This window comes from Salvelinus alpinus, chromosome 21, assembly GCF_045679555.1.
Source record: "Salvelinus alpinus chromosome 21, SLU_Salpinus.1, whole genome shotgun sequence".
Lineage (NCBI taxonomy): Eukaryota > Metazoa > Chordata > Actinopteri > Salmoniformes > Salmonidae > Salvelinus > Salvelinus alpinus.
In genome coordinates this window covers 25,925,321-25,948,011 of record NC_092106.1, presented here as the reverse complement: position 1 = coordinate 25,948,011, position 22,691 = coordinate 25,925,321, and the positions used below count along the sequence as shown (strand labels likewise).

The window sequence follows — 22,691 nt, the reverse complement described above, 5'->3', positions numbered from 1 at the left end:
GCTCATGATTCTCTCTCAACAACACCATGACTTTGGGCAGCCTTTATATTGTGCTCTATAGACTTTCCAGTGTTAAGGCAAAGCCTGAAAATCACCTAGTCCAAATCTGAACTGATAACACCATGTAGCAAGCCTTGTGATAACATCTTCAGCCTGGCTGGGTGTGTCTATCTGTCTGTTGAGCTGCGTCCAACAAGCGAACACGGCATCCCACACACAAGGGCTGATGGGAGAGGTGGGGGTTAAGGCTAACGTGTTTGCATTACAAATAAGGCGAGCAGCAGGATAATAATGCCATTTGTTGAGACTAATTAATAGAAAACATGCAGATGTGTGGTGGGGGAGGATTTTTGTTTCTTACTAAGCTCCGCTTAATGCCCTTGTTGCCCAATCAAGCAGATAATGACAAATTCATCTGGGGAAAAAACATGGATTGGAAATGAGTTTTGGTTGCTAGTTCGAGTATGCCAGAGGTGTAATGATGTTATAATACGGAATATATTCAGGTGCAGTGGCTTAATCTGGATTCATTGTATCGTCACGTTCATGTCACGTTTTGAATGGAGATCAGAAGCATCTGTACCATCACTCAACTAAGCTATGCCCACTAACCTCCGCTGTTTTCTCTTCAAACTTTTGAAAGTAAACCATGCGTCAGATCTACTGTTGAACCTTGCAGGTATACTTGAAAATGTAAAAGGCCCAAACAAAGGGCCTACAGTCTGAATGGCAAAGACATATGCCTGCATTGTATGAGTGGGTAAATAAATGCATGGTGTTGGCTTTGGGGGCTAGTCAAGCTGTGAACCTGCAGTTGTCTGCCCCTGTGTGCCCGCCTCCAGTAATACACTGGGCCAACCAGCAGACAGCATCCATTTCCATATGGCTAGGGATATGCCACCGCTCTAGTAGCAAATAAACAGACTCCCCATCCTTCAGAAACAGCCTTTGCTCCTGGAGGCTTATCCTCATGGAGGAACAGCTGTCTACAATGACCCAAAGAGAGTGGAAATTGAGCTTTAAGAAAGGGAAGAAAGCCATTTATGTTGGCACCATCTCTGGGAAGTCTAGAGAAGTTGGCTGATTGTTCAAAAATGCCATCTGCTCCACTCTTTGAACTTCCGATCAAAAGCAATCATCAGACTACACTATCTTCCTCTTTTTTAGCCGTCCTGTTGTTGTCGCTCTACTGCCATTATCACCACCACTACTGTTCCCAGCACCCCTCCCACCGTCTCTATATCACTCGCCTGATGAATCTGAGGAATTAATGGCCCTGCATATTGATGGGCCTGTCGCGTGAAGCCTCAAACAAGCTCACTCTCACTCATGCATTTATACATCAAAGTGACAAACAGACCTCTTTATTAAGTGGCTGTCTGTCTCCATGGGGGTCAGAGGGCGGCAAGTTGGCGACCAGAGATCCCATCCCAGAGTCCTTCTCATTGGGCGTTTTGGCGGCCGTCACTCTCTTCCCTCCTGTTCTCCAAGGACAAAGCTATCCAAGCAGAATGGCCAAGTAGCTCATCTTAAATAAATAATGGCATTATGCCACAATGTCTCATAAGTGAGATACACTCAGAGGCTTCTTTCATTCAGGGAGGGTCAGTCTTCACAGGCTGATTGAATTGAAAGAACTCCCTGGCCCAATCAGTAATAAAAACAGCAAATGGCTAAGATGCCCTTAGATCTCACTTGCAGCTGAACAAATGAAGTTTGGTATAAAGGAGTACAAGCATAATGTTGCCGAGGTAGTAGGCCCATGGAAAACCTCCCACCACAATGTAGAGTAGCAGGGTACACTGCCACCACCTCCACATCTGCCATTCTGCCTCTCTGCAGTTCTTTCTGCCTGCCTCTTTGTCCGCCCAATTAGCCAGCCATAGTGCTACACACCTACCCTGCTGCTAACACTGCTGCTCACAGCTTGGCCTAGGTTCATGTTAATGATGGCCTGGTGTCTTCCAGGATCCAACATGTTGTTCCTACCTTCATTGGCTCGCAGCAGAGACCTGGCACGGGTGTGTGGGTTGTTGTGTGTTTGTAAGCGGGCATAGTATCCCAAAAAGCCATTTGAGCAGATGAGGGGTAAGAATGGCACCTGGACCACCCTCCCTCCGGGGTGCGGTGGCAGCTGAGCTTGCCTAGAGCAGCTGCACACCCACAGGGCAAACAGAAAAGTGTATTACAGAACAGTGTATTACGGCACAGTGTATTACAAGAACAGTGTATTACAGCACAGTGTATTACAGCACAGTGTATTTCAGCACTATGTATTTCCTCTCAGTGTATATGCCCACACACACACACAGAAGGATGCATGCACACTTGCACACAAAAACACACACACACACACACTTGCACACAAAAACACACACACACACACACTTATGCACACACACACACTTATGCACACACACACACACACACACACACACACACACACACACACACACACACACACCGCACACACACACACACACACACACACACACACACACACACTTATGCGCACACACACACACACACACACACACACACACACACACACACACACACACACACACACACACACACACACACACACACACACACACACACACACACACACACACACACACACACACACACACACACCTCATCACTCACATGCAACCTCTCCCTACAGCTACAACACTGGGAGGATTGGGCTGAGCAACAGAAGACTAACTGTTCTCTCTGCTAGTGGCTGTGGCTGTGCCCACAGGAGTGCCCACAGCCCACCACACTGTTACCTCTGCATCCAAACAACTGGGCCCCTGGATGTTACGTTAGTGTAATTGGACACAGAGCACATGGAGACAGGACACCATCCAAATGGATGTTTGCTGCACCTGCACTAAACCCACTCCAACCCCATGGGATCTCCGTATTTCTCTTTATTAGTTTGTTAATGTGCCCAAGGCTCTCCAAATTACAGAACGACAGATGTGTAATTATTCTACTTTCTCAAAGTTTAAAACTAGGGCGGTCTAAGGTCTGGAGAAGCTTTGGACCTTTCCAGTTTGAAATAATGATGTTGTAATATCTTGCTGCACATATCTATCATTCCTCATTCATGTATTCGTCTGTAGGCTGTAGGGTCAAGCCAAACCTATCATTGGAAACAACATCTTGCCATAGCAACTGCAATCATCATCTTGCATTTTTCTATTTTCAAGGAGATGTACCGCAATGACTGTATAAAATATATTACTCAAATACTGAGCTATATTGTATGCAAAAAAATAGGGAAATTTTACTTTTCTACTAATGCAATTTCTCAGAGAAAGAGATTTTGTTTAAAAGTAATAAATTTTTTCTCAAAAAGGTTGGATCAAAATTATTGACACCCCTAAAGATTCTTATAAATAAAGTAGTCAAAAGTTTACTTTATGAATCGTGAATAATGGTGAATAAGAACCTGTTGTCGAGTTGTCAAAGTTTTATTTTGTTTTAATTTTAATTTGTTCATAAATGTTTTGTCAACACCTGCTACCAACTAGATCGCATACAGTACCAGTGGAAGTATACCAAACCTTTTTTGATATCATCAGAGGACCATTATTAACATGTTTTAACCACTCCTATATAAACCGTAGACTATCGGACATGCAACAAGAAGGTCTGATTACATTATTACTGAAACAGGATCCAAGTGGTATATATAAAGATCCAGTCCATTTAAACAGTTGGAGGCTTCTGTAGCTTCAGTGCTGTGATGCAAAAATTCTAGCTAAATGCCTGGCACATAGAATTAAAAAGGTTTTGTCGGATATTATTCATCCTAATCAGACAGATATTTTACATAGATGATAAAATCGAGAAAATTCAAGACAAGTACTGGAAACAATAGAATACTATGAAATATTGGGGAAACCAGGCTTGGTTTTCACAGCTGACATTGAAAAGGCTTTTGATAAAGTATGACTGGAGTTTATAAATGCCTGGAATATTTCAATTTTGGAGAATCTCTTCTAAAATGAGTTAAAGTTATGTATAGTAACCCTAAGTGTAAAATAATAAATGGTGGTTACATCTCACAAAGTTTTAAACTGTCAAGAGGAGTACAACAAGGTTGTCCACTATGAGCACATCTATTTATTATTACCATCAAAATGTTAGCTGTTAAAATTAGATCCAACAAAAATATTAAGGAATTAGAAATCCATGGCTTAAAGTCAAAGGTGTCATTGTACGCTGATGATTCATGTTTTCTTTTAAAACCACATTTTGAATCCCTCCACAGCCTCATAGAGGATTTAGATACTTTTTCTAACTTCTCTGGATTAAAACCAACTTATGATAAGTGTACTATATTACGTTTGGATCACTAAAAAAGGCAACTTTTACATTACTGTGTAGTTGACCAATAAAAGGGTCTGATGGGGATGTGGACATACTCGGTATACATATCCCGAAAGAAAGAAATGATCTCAGTCCAAAACATTTTAATAGAAAGTTAGCACAAATAGATAAGATCTTGCTACCATGGAAAGGAAAATACCTGTATATTTGTGGAAAAATCACCCTGATTAACTCTTTAGTCATCTCACAGTTTACCTATTTGCTCATGGTTTTGCCTACACCTAGTGACCTGCTTTAACAATTATATGAGCAAAAAATATTCAATTTTATTTGGAATGGCAAGCCAGACAACATTTAAATGGCCTATTATATAATGAATATGAATTTGGGGGGCAGAAATTATTAAATATTAAAGCATTAGAACTCTCACTAAAGGCATCAGTCATACAAAAGTTATACTTAAATGGTTCTCTTATAAATTACTACGAATGTCTCACCCCGTGTTCAAGAATGGCCTTTTTACCTTTATTCAGATTACAACTGCTCACTTTCTGTTATTTGAAAATGAAATAATCTCCAAAGTATCAATATTTTTTTAAACAAGCCATTAGAAAGTTTTCAATTTCAGTTTAATGCACCTAAAAAGACAGAACAAATAAGACAACAAATATTGTGGTTAAATTCAAATATACCAATTGATTAAAAAACATATTTTTTGATAAAATGTTTAAAAAAAGGTATAATCTTTGTAAATTATATTATAAATAGGACTGGTGGAGTTCTCACACATGCAGCTAACACAGACATATTGTTACAACCAACCAAAATTACAACCAACTAATTGCAACATGACCAAAAAAATTAACAAGGCAAGTGGAAGGGGGAAAAAGTAAGGAACTTGTCTGTCGGCCCTGCATTAAAGACCAAAAATGGTTAAAGAAAATTGTGATAAATAAAAATATATACCAGTTTCATTTAAGGACCAAGAAATTGACAGCTGTGCCATATAAATTGCAAAATAGTTGGGAAGAGATTTTTGATGTACCAATTCCATGGCAAATGGTTTATTAATTGACACACAAAACGTTGCCACACAAAACGTTTTTTGTTTTGTTTCAATTATTATACAAAATTCTTGCAACCAATAGAATGTTATATATATGGGGGATACCATCTTCCCACCTCTGCAGATTTTGCTGCGAGGAGGCAGAGTCATTACATAATTTATTTTGATACTGTCCATATGTAGCTCGTTTTGGTCGCAGGTCCAGGAATGCCTGAAGAATTGCAACATTTACCTATAACTAATGCTGCAGATAGCAATACTGGGTGATTTGAAAAGTCATAGTCAATCGAGCAATAATACAATAATAATTTTAGCAAAAATGTTTATCTTTAATGTACAATCTGTAGAAGCTATGAGAATAGAAAGGTTCAGTACTTTTGTGAAGCATCACAGCACAGTTGAAAAATATATGGCAAATAGACATCCAAAATGGATGGTGTTAAGAGATAGATAGATGCGAGGGGTTGAATGGAGCTGAAGGGTGGGACTAATATCAACAAAATAACAAATGTAAACTGTATATGGGTACAGAAATGTTGTGAAATAGCACAGTTAGAAATATAAATCAAACTGGATGGATATCAGAAATAGAGTAAGGCCAGGACTAAAAACAAACATATAACTATTGTCAAATATATTGTGTCTGTAAAATGTGAATAATATGTATAAACTGAAGGTAGAAGCCTAAGTGTTATTGTTTATTAGTTTACTAATAACCTGGTTTACAAATAAACTAACTTATTAGTTTACTAATAAACTAATAACTAATTAATTGGGGGAGGGGTGGTATGGTTTGCGGCGAATAATAAAGGTATATTCTAAAAAAGGTGTGTACATGTATGTATGCATATATATGTGTAAACAGTTGAAGTAGGACGTTTACATACATTTAGGTTGGAGTCATTTTCTACCACTCCACACATTTTTTGTTAACAAACTATGGTTTTGGCAAGTTGGTTAGGACATCTACTTTGTACATGACACAAGTCATATTTCCAACAATTCTTTACAGAAAGATTATTTCACTTATAATTCAATGTATCACAATTCCAGTGGGTCAGAAGTATACATACACTAAGATGACTGTGCCTTTAAACAGCTTGGAAAATTCCTGAAAATTATGTCATGGCTTTAGAAGCTTCTGATAGGCTAATTGACAACATTTGAGTCAATTGGAGGTGTACCTGTGGATGTATTTCAAGGCCTACCTTCAAACTCAGTGCCTCTTTGCTTGACATCATGGGAAAATCAAAAGAAATCAGCCAAGACTTCAGAAAAAAAATTGTAGACCTCCACAAGTTTGGTTCATCCTTGGGAGCAATTTCCAAATGCCTGAAGGGTACCACGTTCATCTGTACAAACAATAGTATGCAAGTATGAACACCATGGGACCATGCAGCCGTCATAGCGCTCAGGAAGGAGACACGTTCTGTCTCCGAGAGATAAACATACTTTGGTGCGGAAAGTAAAAATCAATCCCAGAAAAACAGCAGAGGACCTTGTGAAGACGCGAGACGAAACAGGTACAAAAGTATCTATATCCACAGTAAAACGAGTCCTATATCGACATAACCTGAAAGGCCGCTCAGCAAGGAAGAAGCCAATGCTCCAAAACCCGCCATAAAAAAGCCAGACTACGGTTTGCAACTGCACATGGAGACAAAGATTGTAGTTTTTGGAGAAATGTCCTCTGGTCTGATGAAACAAAAATAGAACTGTTTGGCCATAATGACCATTGTTATGTTTGGAGGAAAAAGGGGGATGCTTGCAAGCCGAAGAACACCATCCCAACCGTGAAGCACGGGGGTGGCAGCATCATGTTGTGGGCTTGCTTTGCTGCAGAAGGGCCTGGTGAACTTCACAAAATAGATGGCATCATGAGGAGGAAAATTATGTGGATATATTGAAGCAACATCTCAAGACATCAGTCAGGAAGTGTAACGATTTTCCTCCTCCTCTTCTTCCGAAGAGGAGGAGCAGGGATTCGACCAAAACGCAGCGTTGTGAAATGACATTATATTTATTTAAACAAGACAAAAAACGAACTATACTTGATACTAAACAAAACAACAAAACGATGTAGACAGACCTGAACGTAAGAACTTACATGTAACGAAGAACGCACGAACAGGAAAAATGACTACACAAAACGAACGAACGGACAAACAAACCGAAACAGTCCCGTGTGGCGCAACATAGACACAGACACAGGAGACAACCACCCACAACAAACAATGTGAAACCACCTACCTTAATATGGCTCTCAATCAGAGGAAACGTAAACCACCTGCCTCTAATTGAGAACCATATCAGGTCACCCATTAACCACCATAGAAACACATAACATAGACTGCCCACCCAAACTCACGCCCTGACCGACTAACACATACAAAATAAACAGAAAACAGGTCAGGAACGTGACAGGAAGTTAATGCTTGGTTGCAAATGGGTCTTCCAAATGGCCAATGCCCCCAAGCATACTTCCAAAGTTGTGGCAAAATGGCTTAAGGACAACAAAGTCAAGGTATTGGAGTGGCCATCACAAAGCCGGGACCTCAATCCTTTAGAAAATGTGTGGGCAGAACTGAAAAAGCGTGTGCGAGCAAGGAGGCCTACAAACCTGACTCAGTTGCACCAGCTTTGTCAGGAGGAATGGGCCAAAATTCACCCAACTTACTGTGGGAAGCTTGTGGAAGGCTACCTGAAATGTTTGACCCAAGTTAACCAACTTAAAGTCAATGCTACCAAATACTAATTGAGTGTATGTAAACTTCTGACCCACTGGGAATGTGATGAAAGAAATTAAAGCTGACAGAAATCATTCTCTCTACTATTATTCTGACATTTCATATTCTTAAAATAAAGTGATGATCCTAACTGACCTAAGACGGGGATTTTTTTACTAGGATTAAATGTAAGGAATTGTGAAAAACTGAGTTTAAATGTATTTGGCTTAGGTGTATGTAAACTTCCGACATCAACTGTATATACAGTGGGGAGAACAAGTATTTGATACACTGCCGATTTTGCAGGTTTTCCTACTTACAAAGCATGTAGAGGTCTGTAATTATTATCATAGGTACACTTCAACTATGAGAGACGGAATCTAAAACAAAAATCCAGAAAATCACATTGTATGATTTTTAAGTAATTAATTTGCATTTTATTGCATGACATAAGTATTTGATACATCAGAAAAGCAGAACTTAATATTTGGTACAGAAACCTTTGTTTGCAATTACAGAGATCATACGATTCCTGTAGTTCTTGACTAGGTTTGCACACACTGCAGCAGGGATTTTGGCCCACTCCTCCCTACAGATCTTCTCCAGATCCTTCAGGTTTCGGGGCTGTCGCTGGGCAATACGGACTTTCAGCTCCCTCCAAAGATTTTCTATTGGGTTCAGGTCTGGAGACTGGCTAGGCCACTCCAGGACCTTGAGATGCTTCTTACGGAGCCACTCCTTAGTTGCCATGGCTGTGTGCTTCGTGTCGTTGTCATGCTGGAAGACCCAGCCACGACCCATCTTCAATCTACTGAGGGAAGGAGGTTGTTGGCCAAGATCTCGCGATACATGGCCCCATCCATCCTCCCCTCAATACGGTGCAGTCGTCCTGTCCCCTTTGCAGAAAAGCATCCCCAAAGAATGATGTTTCCACCTCCATGCTTCACGGTTGGGATGGTGTTCTTGGGGTTGTACTCATACTTCTTCTTCCTCCAAACACGGCGAGTGGAGTTAGACCAAAAAGCTCTATTTTTGTCTCATCAGACCACATGACCTTCTCCCATTCCTCCTCTGGATCATCCAGATGGTCATTGGCAAACTTCAGACAGGCCTGGACATGCACTGGCTTAAGCAGGGGGACCTTGCGTGCGCTGCAGGATTTTAATCCATGACGGCGTAGTGTGTTACTAATGGTTTTCTTTGAGACTGTGGTCCCAGCTCTCTTCAGGTCATTGACCAGGTCCTGCCGTGTAGTTCTGGGCTGATCCCTCACCTTCCTCATGATCATTGATGCCCCACGAGGTGAAATCTTGCATGGAGCCCCAGACCGAGGGTGATTGACCGTCATCTTGAACTTCTTCCATTTTCTAATAATTGCGCCAACAGTTGTTTCCTTCTCACCAAGCTGCTTGCCTATTGTCCTGTAGCCCATCCCAGCCTTGTGCAGGTCTACAATTTTATCCCTGATGTCCTTACACAGCTCTCTGGTCTTGGCCATTGTGGAGAGGTTGGAATCTGTTTGATTGTGTGTGGACAGGTGTCTTTTATACAGGTAACGAGTTCAAACAGGTGCAGTTAATACAGGTAATGAGTGGAGAACAGGAGGGCTTCTTAAAGAAAAACGAACAGGTCTGTGAGAGCCGGAATTCTTACTGGTTGGTAGGTGATCAAATACTTATGTCATGCAATAAAATGCAAATTAATTATTTAAAAATCATACAATATGATTTTCTGGATTTTTGTTTTAGATTCCGTCTCTCACAGTTGAAGTGTACCTATGATAAAAATTACAGACCTCTACATGCTTTGTAAGTAGGAAAACCTGCAAAATCGGCAGTGTATCAAATACTTGTTCTCCCCACTGTATATATGGGTATGTGTATGTACATATATATGGATATACTGTATACGTATGTTTACCACAAAAATATATGGTGGATTGGAAATGATGCAGACAATTACATTGATGGAAGCAACATCTATCTGCAATATTAAAGCTGATCCACCCCCTAAAGTAAGATTAGAAAACTTAGGCATGACATGCCAGCAACAAACGCTGACACTACACATCCAAGTATAACTGATCAAATTATGAAAGACAATCATTGTGATATTGAATTCTGTAAAGTGAGTGTGGAAGAAGTGAAGCAATTCTTGTTGTCTATCAACAATAACAAGCCACCGGGGTCTGACAACATGTATGGAAATTTACTCAGGATAATAGCGGACAATAATGCCACTCCTATTTGCCACATCTTCAATCTAAGCCTACTAGAAAGTGTGTGCCCTCAGGCCTGGAGGGAAGCAAAAGTAATTCTGCTACCCCAAAATAGTAACTCCCGTTACTTGCTCAAATAGCCTAACAATCAGCCTGTTACCAACCCTTAGCAAACTTTAGAAAAAAATTGTGTTTGACCGGATACAATGCTATTTTACTGTAAACAAATTGACAAAATACTTTCAGCACACTTATAGGGAAGGACATACAACAAGCACAGCACTTACAACAAGCACGTCCGGTTTAGGGGAGGGTTTAAATATTTAACTAGGCAAGTGTCGACTCTTGCACTGAGATGCAGTGCCTTAGACCGCTGCGCCACTCGGGTAGGCCATCATTGTAAATAAGAATTTGTTCTTAACTAACTTGCCTAGTTAAATAAAGGTTAAAAAAAATATTTTTAAAATACACAACTGACTGATGATTGGCTGAGAATAATTGATGATAAAAATATTGTGGGAGTTGTTTTGTTAGACTTCAATGCTGCTTTTGAAATTATCGGTCACAGTCTACTGTTAGCTAACGCCTCTGTCCCGAAGTAAGCACCAGCTAGCTTTGAGCTAGCCTCGAGCTAGGCCCATATACCAACTAATTCTAGGGCTACAATACCTTCTTTGCCAATTGGCCTGGATCCTTTATTGTCGACACGGAGCCGATCCATCACGACTGGACTGCCAACGTGATCGCCCGATGTGGTCTCAACAGACTATTCTGTTACGATATCGCCGCGGAACCATCTACTAGCCCCGGCCCGTTGGCTTTTTCTGAATGCTGTGTCCCCTGCTTGCCCAGCGTAGTAGTGAATACCGTACAGCACCCTGACTCACCTATTTCTACTCTTTTAACCCTATGATCACTCGGCTACACAGCTGATGCCCCCTGGACTGTTTCAATAACACGGTACCTCATTTTGTTTACCTGTCGGCCCCAGCCTCGGACTCAGGCCCTGTATGTATCTAACTGACCCGCTCTGCCCTTTCATCGCCATTTAGCTGTCGTTGTCTTAGCTCTCCTGATCAACACCTGTGATTGCTTTATGCCTCTCTCTAATGTCAATATGCCTTGTCTACTGCTGTCTTGGCTAGTTTTTATTGCTTTATTTCACTGTAGAGCCAGCCCTCAGTCCCGCTCAACATGTCTTAGATAGCTCTTTCGTCCCACCCCACACACATATGGAGACCTCACCTACATTAATTTATGCCTCCTGAGACTAAACCTCTCTCATTGTCACACAACGCATATGTTAACATCCACTGTACTCACTTCCTACCATGCCCTTATCTGTACATTATGCTTTGAATCTATTCTACCACGCCCAGAAAACTGCTCCTTTTATTCTCTGTCCCCAACGCACTAGACGAACAGTTCTTATAGCCTTTAGCCGTACCCTTATCCTACTCCTCCTCTGTTCCTCTGGTGATGTAGAGGTTAACCCAGGCCCTGTTGCCCCCAGTTCCACTCCTATTCCCCAGGCGCTATCATTTGTTGACTTCTGTAACCGTAAAAGCCTTGGTTTCATGCATGTTAACATCAGTAGCCTCCTCCCGAAGTTTGTTTTTTTCAATGCTTTAGCACACTCCGCTAACCCTGATGTCCTAGCCGTGACTGAATCCTGGTTTAGGAAGGCCACCAAAAATTCTGAAATTACCATCCCCAACTATAACAATTTCTGCCAAGATAGAACTGCCAAAGGGGGTGGAGTTGCAATCTACTGCAGAGATAGCCTGCAGAGTTCTGTCATGCTATCCAGGTCTGTGCCCAAACAGTTCAAGCTTCTACTTTTAAAAATCGACCTTTCCAGAAATAAGTCTCTCACTGTTGCCGCTTGTTACAGACCCCCCTCAGCCTCCAGCTGCGCCCTGGACACCATATGTGAATTCATTGTCCCCCCATTTATCTTCAGAGTTTGTACTGTTAGGTGTCCTAAACTGGGATATGCTTAACACCCCGGATGTCCTACAATCTAAGATAGATGCCCTCAATCTCACCCAAACTATTATGGAACCTACCAGGTACAACCCCAAATCCGTAAACTCGGTTATACTCATAGATATCATCCTGACCATCCTGCCCTCTTAATACACCTCTGCTGTCTTCAACCAGGATCTCAGCGATCACTGCCTCATTGCCTGCTTCTGTAATGGGTCCGTGGTCAAACGACCACCCCTCATCACAGTCAAACGCTCCCTAAAACACTTCAGAGAGCAGGCCTTTCTAATCGACCTGGCCCGGGTATCCTGGAAAGATATTGACCTCACTCCTCAGTAGAGGATGCCTGGTTATTCTTTAAAAGTGCTTTCCTCACCATCTTAAATTAGCATGCCCCATTAAACATTTTTAGAGCCAGGAACAGATGTAGCCCTTGGTTCACTCCAGACCTGACGGCCCTTGACCAGCACAAAAACATCCTGTGGCGTACTGCATTAGCATCGAATAGTCCCCGCAATTTGCAACTTTTCAGGCAAGTTAGGAACCAATATACACACGCAGTTAGGAAGGCAAAAACTTGCCTTTTCAAACATATTTGCATCCTGTAGGACAAATTCCCAAAAGTTCTGGGACACTGTAAAGTCCATGGAGAATAAGAGCACCTCCTCCCAACTGCCTACTGCACTGAGGCTAGGAAACACTGTCACCACCGATAAATCCACGATAATCGACATTTTTCAATTGGCATTTTTCTAAAGCTGGCCATGCATTCTATCTGGCTACCCCTACCCCGGTCAACAGCTCTGCAACCCCAACAGCAACTTGACCAAGCCAGCCCCATTTCTCCTTCACCCAAATCCAGATAGCTGATGTTTTGAAAGAGCTGCAAAATCTGCAGAACAGATCACCGACCATTTCGAATCCCACCGTACCTTCTCTGCTATGCAATCTGGTTTCCGAGCCGGTCATGGGTGCACCTCAGCCACGCTCAAGGTCCTAAACGATATCATAACAGCCATTGACAAGAGACAATACTGTGCAGCCGTCTTCTTCGACCTGGCAAAGGCTTTCGACTCTGTCAATCACCACATTCTTATTGGGAGACTCAACAGCCTTGGTTTCTCAAATGACTGTCTCGTCTGGTTCACCAACTACTTCTCAGACAGAGTTCAGTGTGTCAAATAGGAGGGCCTGTTGTCTGGACCTCTGGCAGTCTCTATGGGGGTGCCACAGGGTTCAATTCTCGGGCCGACTCTTTTCTCTGTATACATCAATGATGTCGCTCTTGTGGATGGTGATTCTCTGATCCACCTCTATGGAGAAGACACCATTCTGTATACTTCTGGCCCTTCTTTGGACACTGTGTTAACTTACCTCCAGACGAGCTTCAATGCCATACAACACTCCTTCCGTGGCCTCCAACTGCTCTTCAATGCAAGTAAAACTAAATGCATGCTCTTCAACCGATCGCTCCCCGCACCCGCCCACCCGTCTAGCATCACTACTCTGGACGGTTCTGACTTAGAATATGTAGACTACAAATTCCTAGGTGTCTGGTTAGACTGCAAACTCTCCTTCCAGACTCATATTAAGCATCTCCAATCCAAAATTAAATCTAGAATTGGCTTCCTATTTCGCAACAAAGCATCCCTCACTCATGCTGCAAACATACCCTTGTAAAACGGACTATCCTACCAATCCTTGACTTCGGCGATGTCATTAACAAAATAGCCTCCAACACTCTACTCAGCAAATTGGATACAGTCTATCACGGTGCCATCCGTTTCGTCATCAAAGCCCCATATACTACCCACCACTGCGACCTGTATGCTCTAGTCGGCTGGCCCTCGCTACATATTCGTCACCAACCCACTTGCTCCAAGTCATCTATAAGTCTTTGCTAGGTAAAGCTCCGCATTATCTCAGCTCACTGGTCACGATAACAACACCCACCCATAGCACGTGCTCCAGCAGGTATATCTCACTGGTCATCCCCAAAGCCAATTCCTTCTTTGGCCGCCTTTCCTTTCAGTTCTCTGCTGCCAATGATTGGAACGAATTGCAAAAATTACTGAAGCTGGAGACTCATATCTCCCTCACTAAATTTAAGCATCAGCTATCAGAGCAGCTCACAGATCAGTGCACCTGTACATAGCCCATCTGTAAATAGCCCATCCAACTACCTCATCCCCATATTGTTTTTGTTTTTTTTGCTCCTTTGCCCCCCAGTATCTCTACTTTTGCATTCATCTTCTGCATATCTATCACTCCAGTGTTTATTTGCTAAATGAAATTATTTTCGCCCCTACGGCCTATTTATTACCTTACCTCCCTAATCTTTCTTCATTTGCACACACTGTATATAGACCTTTCTATTGTGTTATTGACTGTACGTTTGTTTTTTCATGTGTAACTCTGTGTTGTTGTTTGTGTCGCACTGCTTTGCTTTATCTTGGCCAGGTCGCAGTTGTAAATGAGAACTTGTTCTCAACTGGCACACCTGGTTACATAAAAAAAAAAAAAATGTAAAAATGTATGTTTTATGGCTTTACACCCCCTAATATATTGTGGAAAAATAGTTACCTGTCTAAGTGAACACAGAGGGTCTTCATTAATGGAAGCCTCTCCAACATAATCCAGGTAGAATCAGGAATTCCCCATGGCAGCTGTCTCGGCCCCTCAATTTTTTCAATTTTTACTAATGACATGCCACTGGCCTTGAGTAAAGCCAGTGTGTCTATGTATACAGATGACTCAACACTATACACGTCAGCTACAACAGCAAGTGTAATCACTGCAACAGAGCTGCAGTTACAGTAGTTTCAGAATGGGTGGCAAGAAATAAGTTAGTCCTAAACTTAAAAAAATAAAATAAAATTGGGACAAATCATTTACTAAACCCTAAATCTCAACTAAATCATGTAATAAATAATGTGGATATTGAGCAAGTTGAGGTGACTAAACTGCTTGGGCTAACCCTGGATTGTAAACTGTCATGGTCAAAACATATTGATACAACTGTAGCTAAAATAGGGAGAAGTCTCTCTTCCTTTTTAACAACACTATCAACAAAGCAGATTCTACAGGCTCTAGTTTTGTCGAACCTGGACTACTGTTCAGTCGTGTGGTCAGATGCCACAAAGAGAGGCCTCGGAAAATTACAATTGGCTCAGGACAGGGCAGCACAGCTGGCCCTTAAATGTACATGGATATCAAACATTAATAATATGCATGTAAATCTCTCATGGCTCAAAGTGGAGGCCAGATTGACTTCATCACTACTTTTGTAAGAAGTGTTGACATGCTGAATGCACCGAGGTGTCAGTTTAAACTACTAGCAAACAGCTCGAACACCCATGCATACCCCACAAGACATGTCACCAAAGGACTCTTCACAATCCCCAAGTCAAGAACAGACTATGGGAGGCATACAGTACTTCATAGAGCCATGGCTACATGGAACTCTATTCCACATCAGGTAACTGATGCAAGCAGTAGAATCAGATCAAAAAAACATGCAAAAATACACCTTATGGAACAGTGGGGACTGTGAAGAGACACACACAGGCAGAGATACACATACACATGATAATAAACCCACTCTACACACACGTACACATGGATGTTGTATTGTAAAAACAGTCTCTTCGGAAAGTATTCACACCCCTTGACTTTTTCCACATTTTGTTACGTTACAGCCTTATTCAAAAAATGTTTTAATTGTTTATTGCTCAGTTTGGCCGGGCGGCCAACTCTAGGAAGAGTCTTAATGGTTCCCAACATCCTCAATTTAAGAATGATGGAGGCCTCTGTTTTCTTGGGGACCTTTAATGCTGCAGACATTTTTTGGTACCCTTCCCCAGATCTGTTTCTCGACACAGTCCTGTCTCCAAAAAATGTGGAAAGTCAAGGGGTCTGAATTCTTTCCGAAGTGTTATGAAATGTAATGTCATGTAATATGTTTTATTGTATATAACTGTCTTTATGTTGCTGGACCCCAGGAAGAATAGCTGCTGGCTTGGCAGGAATTAATGGGGATCCTTAATAAATACAAATACAAAAAATAGTGTCAGTAATTTGGAACCCACTATATATTTGATTAGTCATATGATTTATGGATATGCACTCAGAGAGAACTGCCCTCTTTCGCAGCAGAGGTTTGTTAGATTTCATCAAGCAAAGTTAAATCAAGGACTTGATTGTATTAAAAGCGATCTACATATAAAGCTAGAAATGGAAATGGCTTGGACAGTTGCCACACTTGTCAAGCCCTGACCTTATAGATCCTTTTTATTTCTCTATTTGGTTAGGTCAGGGTGTGATTTGGGTGGGCATTCTAGTTTGTCTATTTCTTTGTTGGCCGGGTATGGTTCCCAATCAGAGGCAGCTGTCTATCGTTGTCTCTGATTGGGGATCATACTTAGGCAGCCTTTTTCCCCACCTTAGTTTGTGGGATCTTGTTTTTGTACAGTTACTGTGTAGCCTGCAGAACGTTACGTTCGTTTATCTTTTGTTGTTTTTTTGTTGTTCATCAAAATAAAGAAAGATGTGCGCTTACCACGCTGCGCCTTGGTCTCATTCCAACAACGGATGTAACAACAGTAGACGTTAAGAGGCAATAGCCCATTTGAATTGAAGCAGCGGACGTAGAGAAGGAGAGAGGGGCCATGCTCGTGGCTGCCGTGTTCCATTAGTGATATCAGACAACCTTTGAGTCGCCCCACGATGTTCAGAGATGGGGCTTATACTGCTGAAAGGCCATAGTTTTTTTTATCACTCAGACTCCCAGTGTTTGATGAGGACTTTTGGCCCTCCATTACTTTACATACTTCACAGGCTATGGCCCTTTCATCAATGCTGGACTTAATTGAAAAATTGCTTGCCGTACTTGAAATGTTTTATGTGAACATAAAGGGGGACCGAAGTGGAGGATACACCATTTGCCGTCTAGAGATGAAAAGCGATTCAAATCAAATCAAAGTTTATTTGTCACGTGCGCCAAATACAACAGGTGTAGACCTTACAGTGAAATGCTTACTTACAGGCTCCAACCAACAGTGCATTTTTTAAGTAAAAAAAAAAGGTATTTGGTGAACAATAGATACGTAAAAAAAATACAAACGACTGTAAAAAAGACAGTGAAAAATAACAGTAGCGAGGCTATATACAGTAGCGAGACTATAACAGTAGCGAAGCTATATACAGGCAACGGTTAGTCGGGCTGATTGAGGTCGACTTCAAAAATCATCTTCAAAAATAATTCTATACCTTTAGTTACATTTAATTGCTGTTTATTGAATTAACATAATCTATGTGCCTGCTATTTTAAGATCATTTTTAATTGTGTCTAACTCAGTGTTTGTTAATTATTGTAATTATAATGGAGTGCTTGCCGGGAAAATCACGGTCTCAATTAATCCTTATTTGCAAATTGCCAATTACTGAAAAACTCATTACGAAGAGTTACACTATTTGATTTGATTTCCTTTGTTTTTCTGCTCTTTAATGTCTCCAATGAAAATGTAAAACAAGTATAGATAGTGTATTTCCGCACCTGTAAAAATATCTCACAACATAAGTTACTATAGGGTAATGCTGGTCTATTTGGTAAATGAAAATGGCAAGCTAGTTTCTGCAACAGCCCTAGATTACTGTAAGGTTGTTACAGGGGTCTTTTCTAATTGGTCGTCTGTCTCTGGTCTGTGTCCATACAGATTTGCCACTTGTCAATCTGTCAGTGGAGCCTCAGCCCATTCTGGAAGGAAACCTTGTCAAGTTCCACTGCTCGGCCAAGGCTAACCCACCCGTCACACTGTACAGGTAAGATCTCTCTCTCTCTCTCTCTCTCTCTCTCTCTCTCTCTCTCTCTCTCTCTCTCTCTCTCTCTCTCTCTCTCTCTCTCTCTCTCTCTCTCTCTCTCTCTCTCTCTCTCTCTCTCTCTCTCTCTCTCTCTCTCTCTCTCTCTCTCTCTCTCTCTCTCTCTCTCTCTCTCTCTCTCAGATTATTTTCATTCTGAACTTGGTTCCTTGGTAAGACGTGCTGTCGCAGAACTTTACTTTAAACTCCATTACTAGGTTCTCAATGAGAAATGTATTATAGCAAAATATATGTGAGGCAGACATAATGCATTATGCAATGCCCCATAATGAGAAAGTAAAACGCTGACAAAAACTTCAAATGATATACAAAGGTCCTGTCTGATTAATGTTGCTTGTAGCTTATAACTTCTCACATTAAGTCAAATGTGGCACTTCACTATTGATGGTATTAATCACTGTCAGAGAATTCTTATGATGCCGTGACACTATTAAATCTCTTGTCGATTTGGAAAATATTCACAGAAAAACATACAGAGAAAAATCTAATGACAAACGTCTGTTGAAATTCATTCCCAGTCAGGTACTTAGAGACTAATGAATGCATTGACTTGCATGGTTTTGTTTTGAGATACTATTGTCTATATCCCCTGAACATAGATACATTACCTTGAGTGGGAGAAGAGCTGGCATTGTGTTGTATCTGTTGAGGATGCCAGGGTTGCAAGGTATCATGTTAAAAGGGTGACATGAGTGTCAGAGTACTGCAGCAGGACCAATGGACATTTGAGTGGAAGGAGTGGGTTGATCTTCTGAATCTACGCTGAACCCATGTCTTGTGCTTTTTCTCAATCCTTTTTGGATTCTGCCTGACAACTTCAAGCACACACTGAGAGACTTGATTTGGAATACTGAGTTCTTCAATTCTCACAAGAAACGTTTCCTTTCCTCTCAGAGAGGATTGGGGAAATTCTCATGAAACTTGGTCCTTGAAGAGGTGTAATGCCAAGGCGATTTGTCAAGACATGCTTTTCTGTGAGGGTTTTAAAACCAAGGGAAGAATAAGTGGAACAAAATCAATAGCGAAGGGAATTGCCCAGCCGACACTGAGTCTGAAGCAGTATTGGGAAATGAAATGGATCTACAACACACTCACAGGTGGCAAAACAGAGACGTTCCCTTGATGGATTCTGCCCTTTTAAAAAACAGATATCAAGGCAAACAAGACTTGTGTTTGATTGTGCAGGTATACACCAAAGGCAGGTCTTCTGCTACAATCACCGTGGAACTCAGTCTCTATTGTAGTGGGACCCGGATCAATGTTCCACTAACAGGGCCTGGGTCCTTAGGAGCCTTGGTGGGTCAGATTCCTTTAGCCTAGGAAACCAATGGATAATGTAATGAAAAAAGGAGGGAGGTTGAACTTCAGGCTGAAATAGACACTCTCTAGAAGGGTTTCACTAGTGTTAGGATCCAATACCACTTTTAGTTGAGTCCTCTGCACGTCTGAACCCACACTTCACTGCTGTTCACTGGACTGTGATAATATATCATTTATTTTCAATATGCAACCGTGCAGATTCATTTACGATTAATTTTAGCACACATTCTTAGAAATAATCATTTGTTATTTTATCTCCAGCCTCCCTCAGTCTACATGTGGGAGTGTTGCACTGTTCCTGTCTCCACTGGGGAGTTGATTGAGGAGAAGCCTCCTTGTCCCCCGGAGAGCGTTACAGCAGTGCAGAGTAGGGAGCTAGTGGTGCGGTGTGGCTGTTAGTCAGCTCTAATACAGCATGTCTCTGGAGATCAGATATGGCACAAGGACAGGGCAGCCCTTAGAGTGATGGCCTCTCTTCTAACCTCCAGAGTGCCATCCATCCTCAGAATACCACTCTGCCATCCTCCACTTTAATAAGCACACATACAGAGTCACGATAGCAGAGGAAGAGTCAATGACATGGTGATTTCTATTCTCTATGATCTGCTGTGATTGGCCGCTCTATGAATGTTGCTTAACAAAGCGAATGGAAATAAGTCTCTAGTCTACAGATATCGCTCAGGCAGAGCCAGAACCCTTACTCCTGGGAGGAGAGAACATGTGTCTCAGGGATAGTGGATAAGATAGGAGTAGAAGATAGGGAGTCACCTAACGTAGCAGGCAAAGAAAGATGCCTGAGCGGAGTTCCCATTTACGTTTTTCAGGGAAAACAGAAGTTAGGTTGAAAATACTGTATCTCTGAAAAACGGATGTTAGCGTTTTCTAGCGACTCATAGGCTAGATAGGGAGGGAAGTACTGTTGGAAGTAAGTTCGTGTTTTTGTCTGAGTGTGTTGATGTGAATCAAGGAATTGTAAAACAATAGAGCTGTTAAGGGATCTTCATTACATAATGGAAGGAGGAGGGGCAACCATAATACATCAAAATCATATTCAACGCCCTGGTGATAAAGATAAAAAGCTTTTTTTTTCACTACTCCAAGAAGAGGCACTCCAGAGAGGGACACAACAGAAGAGGAGTTTCAGCTCTCTCACCTGCACACTCTACTACGCGACAACAAACACATCCCTCTTCACGCCCAGAAAACACCATCCCCAATTCTCTCCCCAGTTAAACAATTATGATGTTGTTGCTACTTTGATTTTGTTTTGTCAGTTCTACCATCTACCTTTTCCTCGTCTGTGTCTCTGAGGTGGCTAATGAAGAGGTTTACCATCATGGCGCTTTCCGTCACATTGTCTGTGGGCATTGCCACTGTTTGTTTTTCCACAACCGTGCTTCCTCTGCGACTCGCTTTGTGCCACCCAGTGCATCCAGCCGACGAGAATAGCGAGAGAGAGAAAAACACGAAGTAGCAGGCATAGCAAATTAAATTAATCTTGTCTGTTCTACTGGCATAAACACTTTGGCTGTACACATTATTTTGACTGGAACCATGCCACTAATGACAGTAATGTTTTAAAGGAAGGTACAACAGCGATGTTCTACGATGCTATTATTTCATTGCCAGACAAAGAGACTTCCTGGTTTTATTTGAATTGTGAGGCACCAAACTGACAGTCTCATCATCTTTGCTCATGTTCCCTACCCAATGGCAGACAGTATATTGGAATGTATAAAACTATAGACAATGTTTTGTTCTCTCTTCTAATATTGGGCCTTTTGTCATATTATGTCAAATCAAGAGACATTTCTGTATTATTTGTTTTACACATTTTATTCAAAGAACATCAGGGTGCGATTTGATCAACACATCATTATGAAAGTGTCTATTTTCCATGGAAATAAGTATTTTTTAAATATATTCAACATTATGAAAATGCAAATGAGCAACATAATCTGTGCTGTGATGTACATAACCATGCTGATAATAATAATAATGTATTCTATATGTTAATAACATAGCTAGATGTTTAATTTAATATAATTCAGTTTGACCATTCTTGTCCCCTTAATCAGTTCAGTGGGAGAGAACAAGGTTGGGTTTTCACTGTTCTGTCCCTGGTAAACACGGATTTCACTGATATTGCCATGCACAAACACACACACAAACACACACACAGATACACAAACACCCTGAGGCACACACCTGACTTGCACCTCATTGTGTGACCTACATCCCTGAATAGGTCCGGGTGGTAAGTGAGCTGTTGAGTAAGTTCTCGCTGGCCCCTCTGCCCTCCCAGAGGAGATGCAGGTGTCTGATGGATGCAGAGCTGGCTATGTTTAGACTCTATTGGATGGGGACCAGCACACCAGCCGAGCTTTCACACTCCCTGCAGGCACTAGCATTCTGTCTCTGCTCTCTCTGCACTGTGGACCTCCCAGTCCTGGCAGCCTCACACTCCATTTGGGAGAAACCTGCTGGCCAAACTTCTGTGCTTAACTCACTGTAACTCCTCCAGTACTCTATCAACCCTACACTCTCAGTCACAGCCTGTGGAGAGTCATTCATCATCAGACACTGAGATTCAGAGGGCATTGATGATCACTGTCATCATCAGCGCATTTATTGACATCTAATATTCAGACAGTGTGTTGTCATTATCATAGTCATTATCATACTACTTAATTCAATATTTTGTGTACAGAATTGTTTTCTTGAGGGACTATACACACAGAATGTTTGCTTTGTGTAGATTGCTGTAACGTTATTAAATTAATATATTTTCTCGAATCCAGCACATTCTCCTCCTGGATCAGTTATGTAAGGAAGGGACAGACGAGCTAAGCACACCCATATGCCCTAAGTTTAATATTTTTGGAAACACAGGTGTCCCTGTGCATATTAAGCTGACAGTGATCTCTGTGGCTTCATTTTGCACGCAGTGAACTAGCTCCTATAGTGTGGAAACATAGTCTCCTCAGCAGCAAAATGAGCAGCAGAGAAAAATCTACTGGAGCCAATTAGAAAGCTGCTTCACTTGCTGAATGAATGAGGTAATCTATTCTCATTTAAAAACCTCTCTAGGGTACGTGAGACAGTAGCGTCCCACCTCTTCAACAGCCAGTGAAACTGCAGGGCGCCAAATTCAAAACAACAGAAATCC

The 22,691-nt window shown here is 41.6% G+C and overlaps 1 protein-coding gene across 5 annotated transcripts in view; it reads left to right on the top strand.

The window, feature by feature from the left end:
- Window positions 1-22,691, top strand: part of LOC139548137 (kin of IRRE-like protein 3) — a 219,043-nt gene that overhangs the window by 162,953 nt on the left and 33,399 nt on the right. For all 5 annotated transcript variants that reach the window (XM_071357551.1, XM_071357553.1, XM_071357552.1 and 2 more), the window contains exon 6: window positions 18,040-18,145. In XM_071357551.1, coding sequence (XP_071213652.1) covers window positions 18,040-18,145 — 106 coding nt within the window. The remainder of the gene's footprint in view (window positions 1-18,039; window positions 18,146-22,691) is intronic.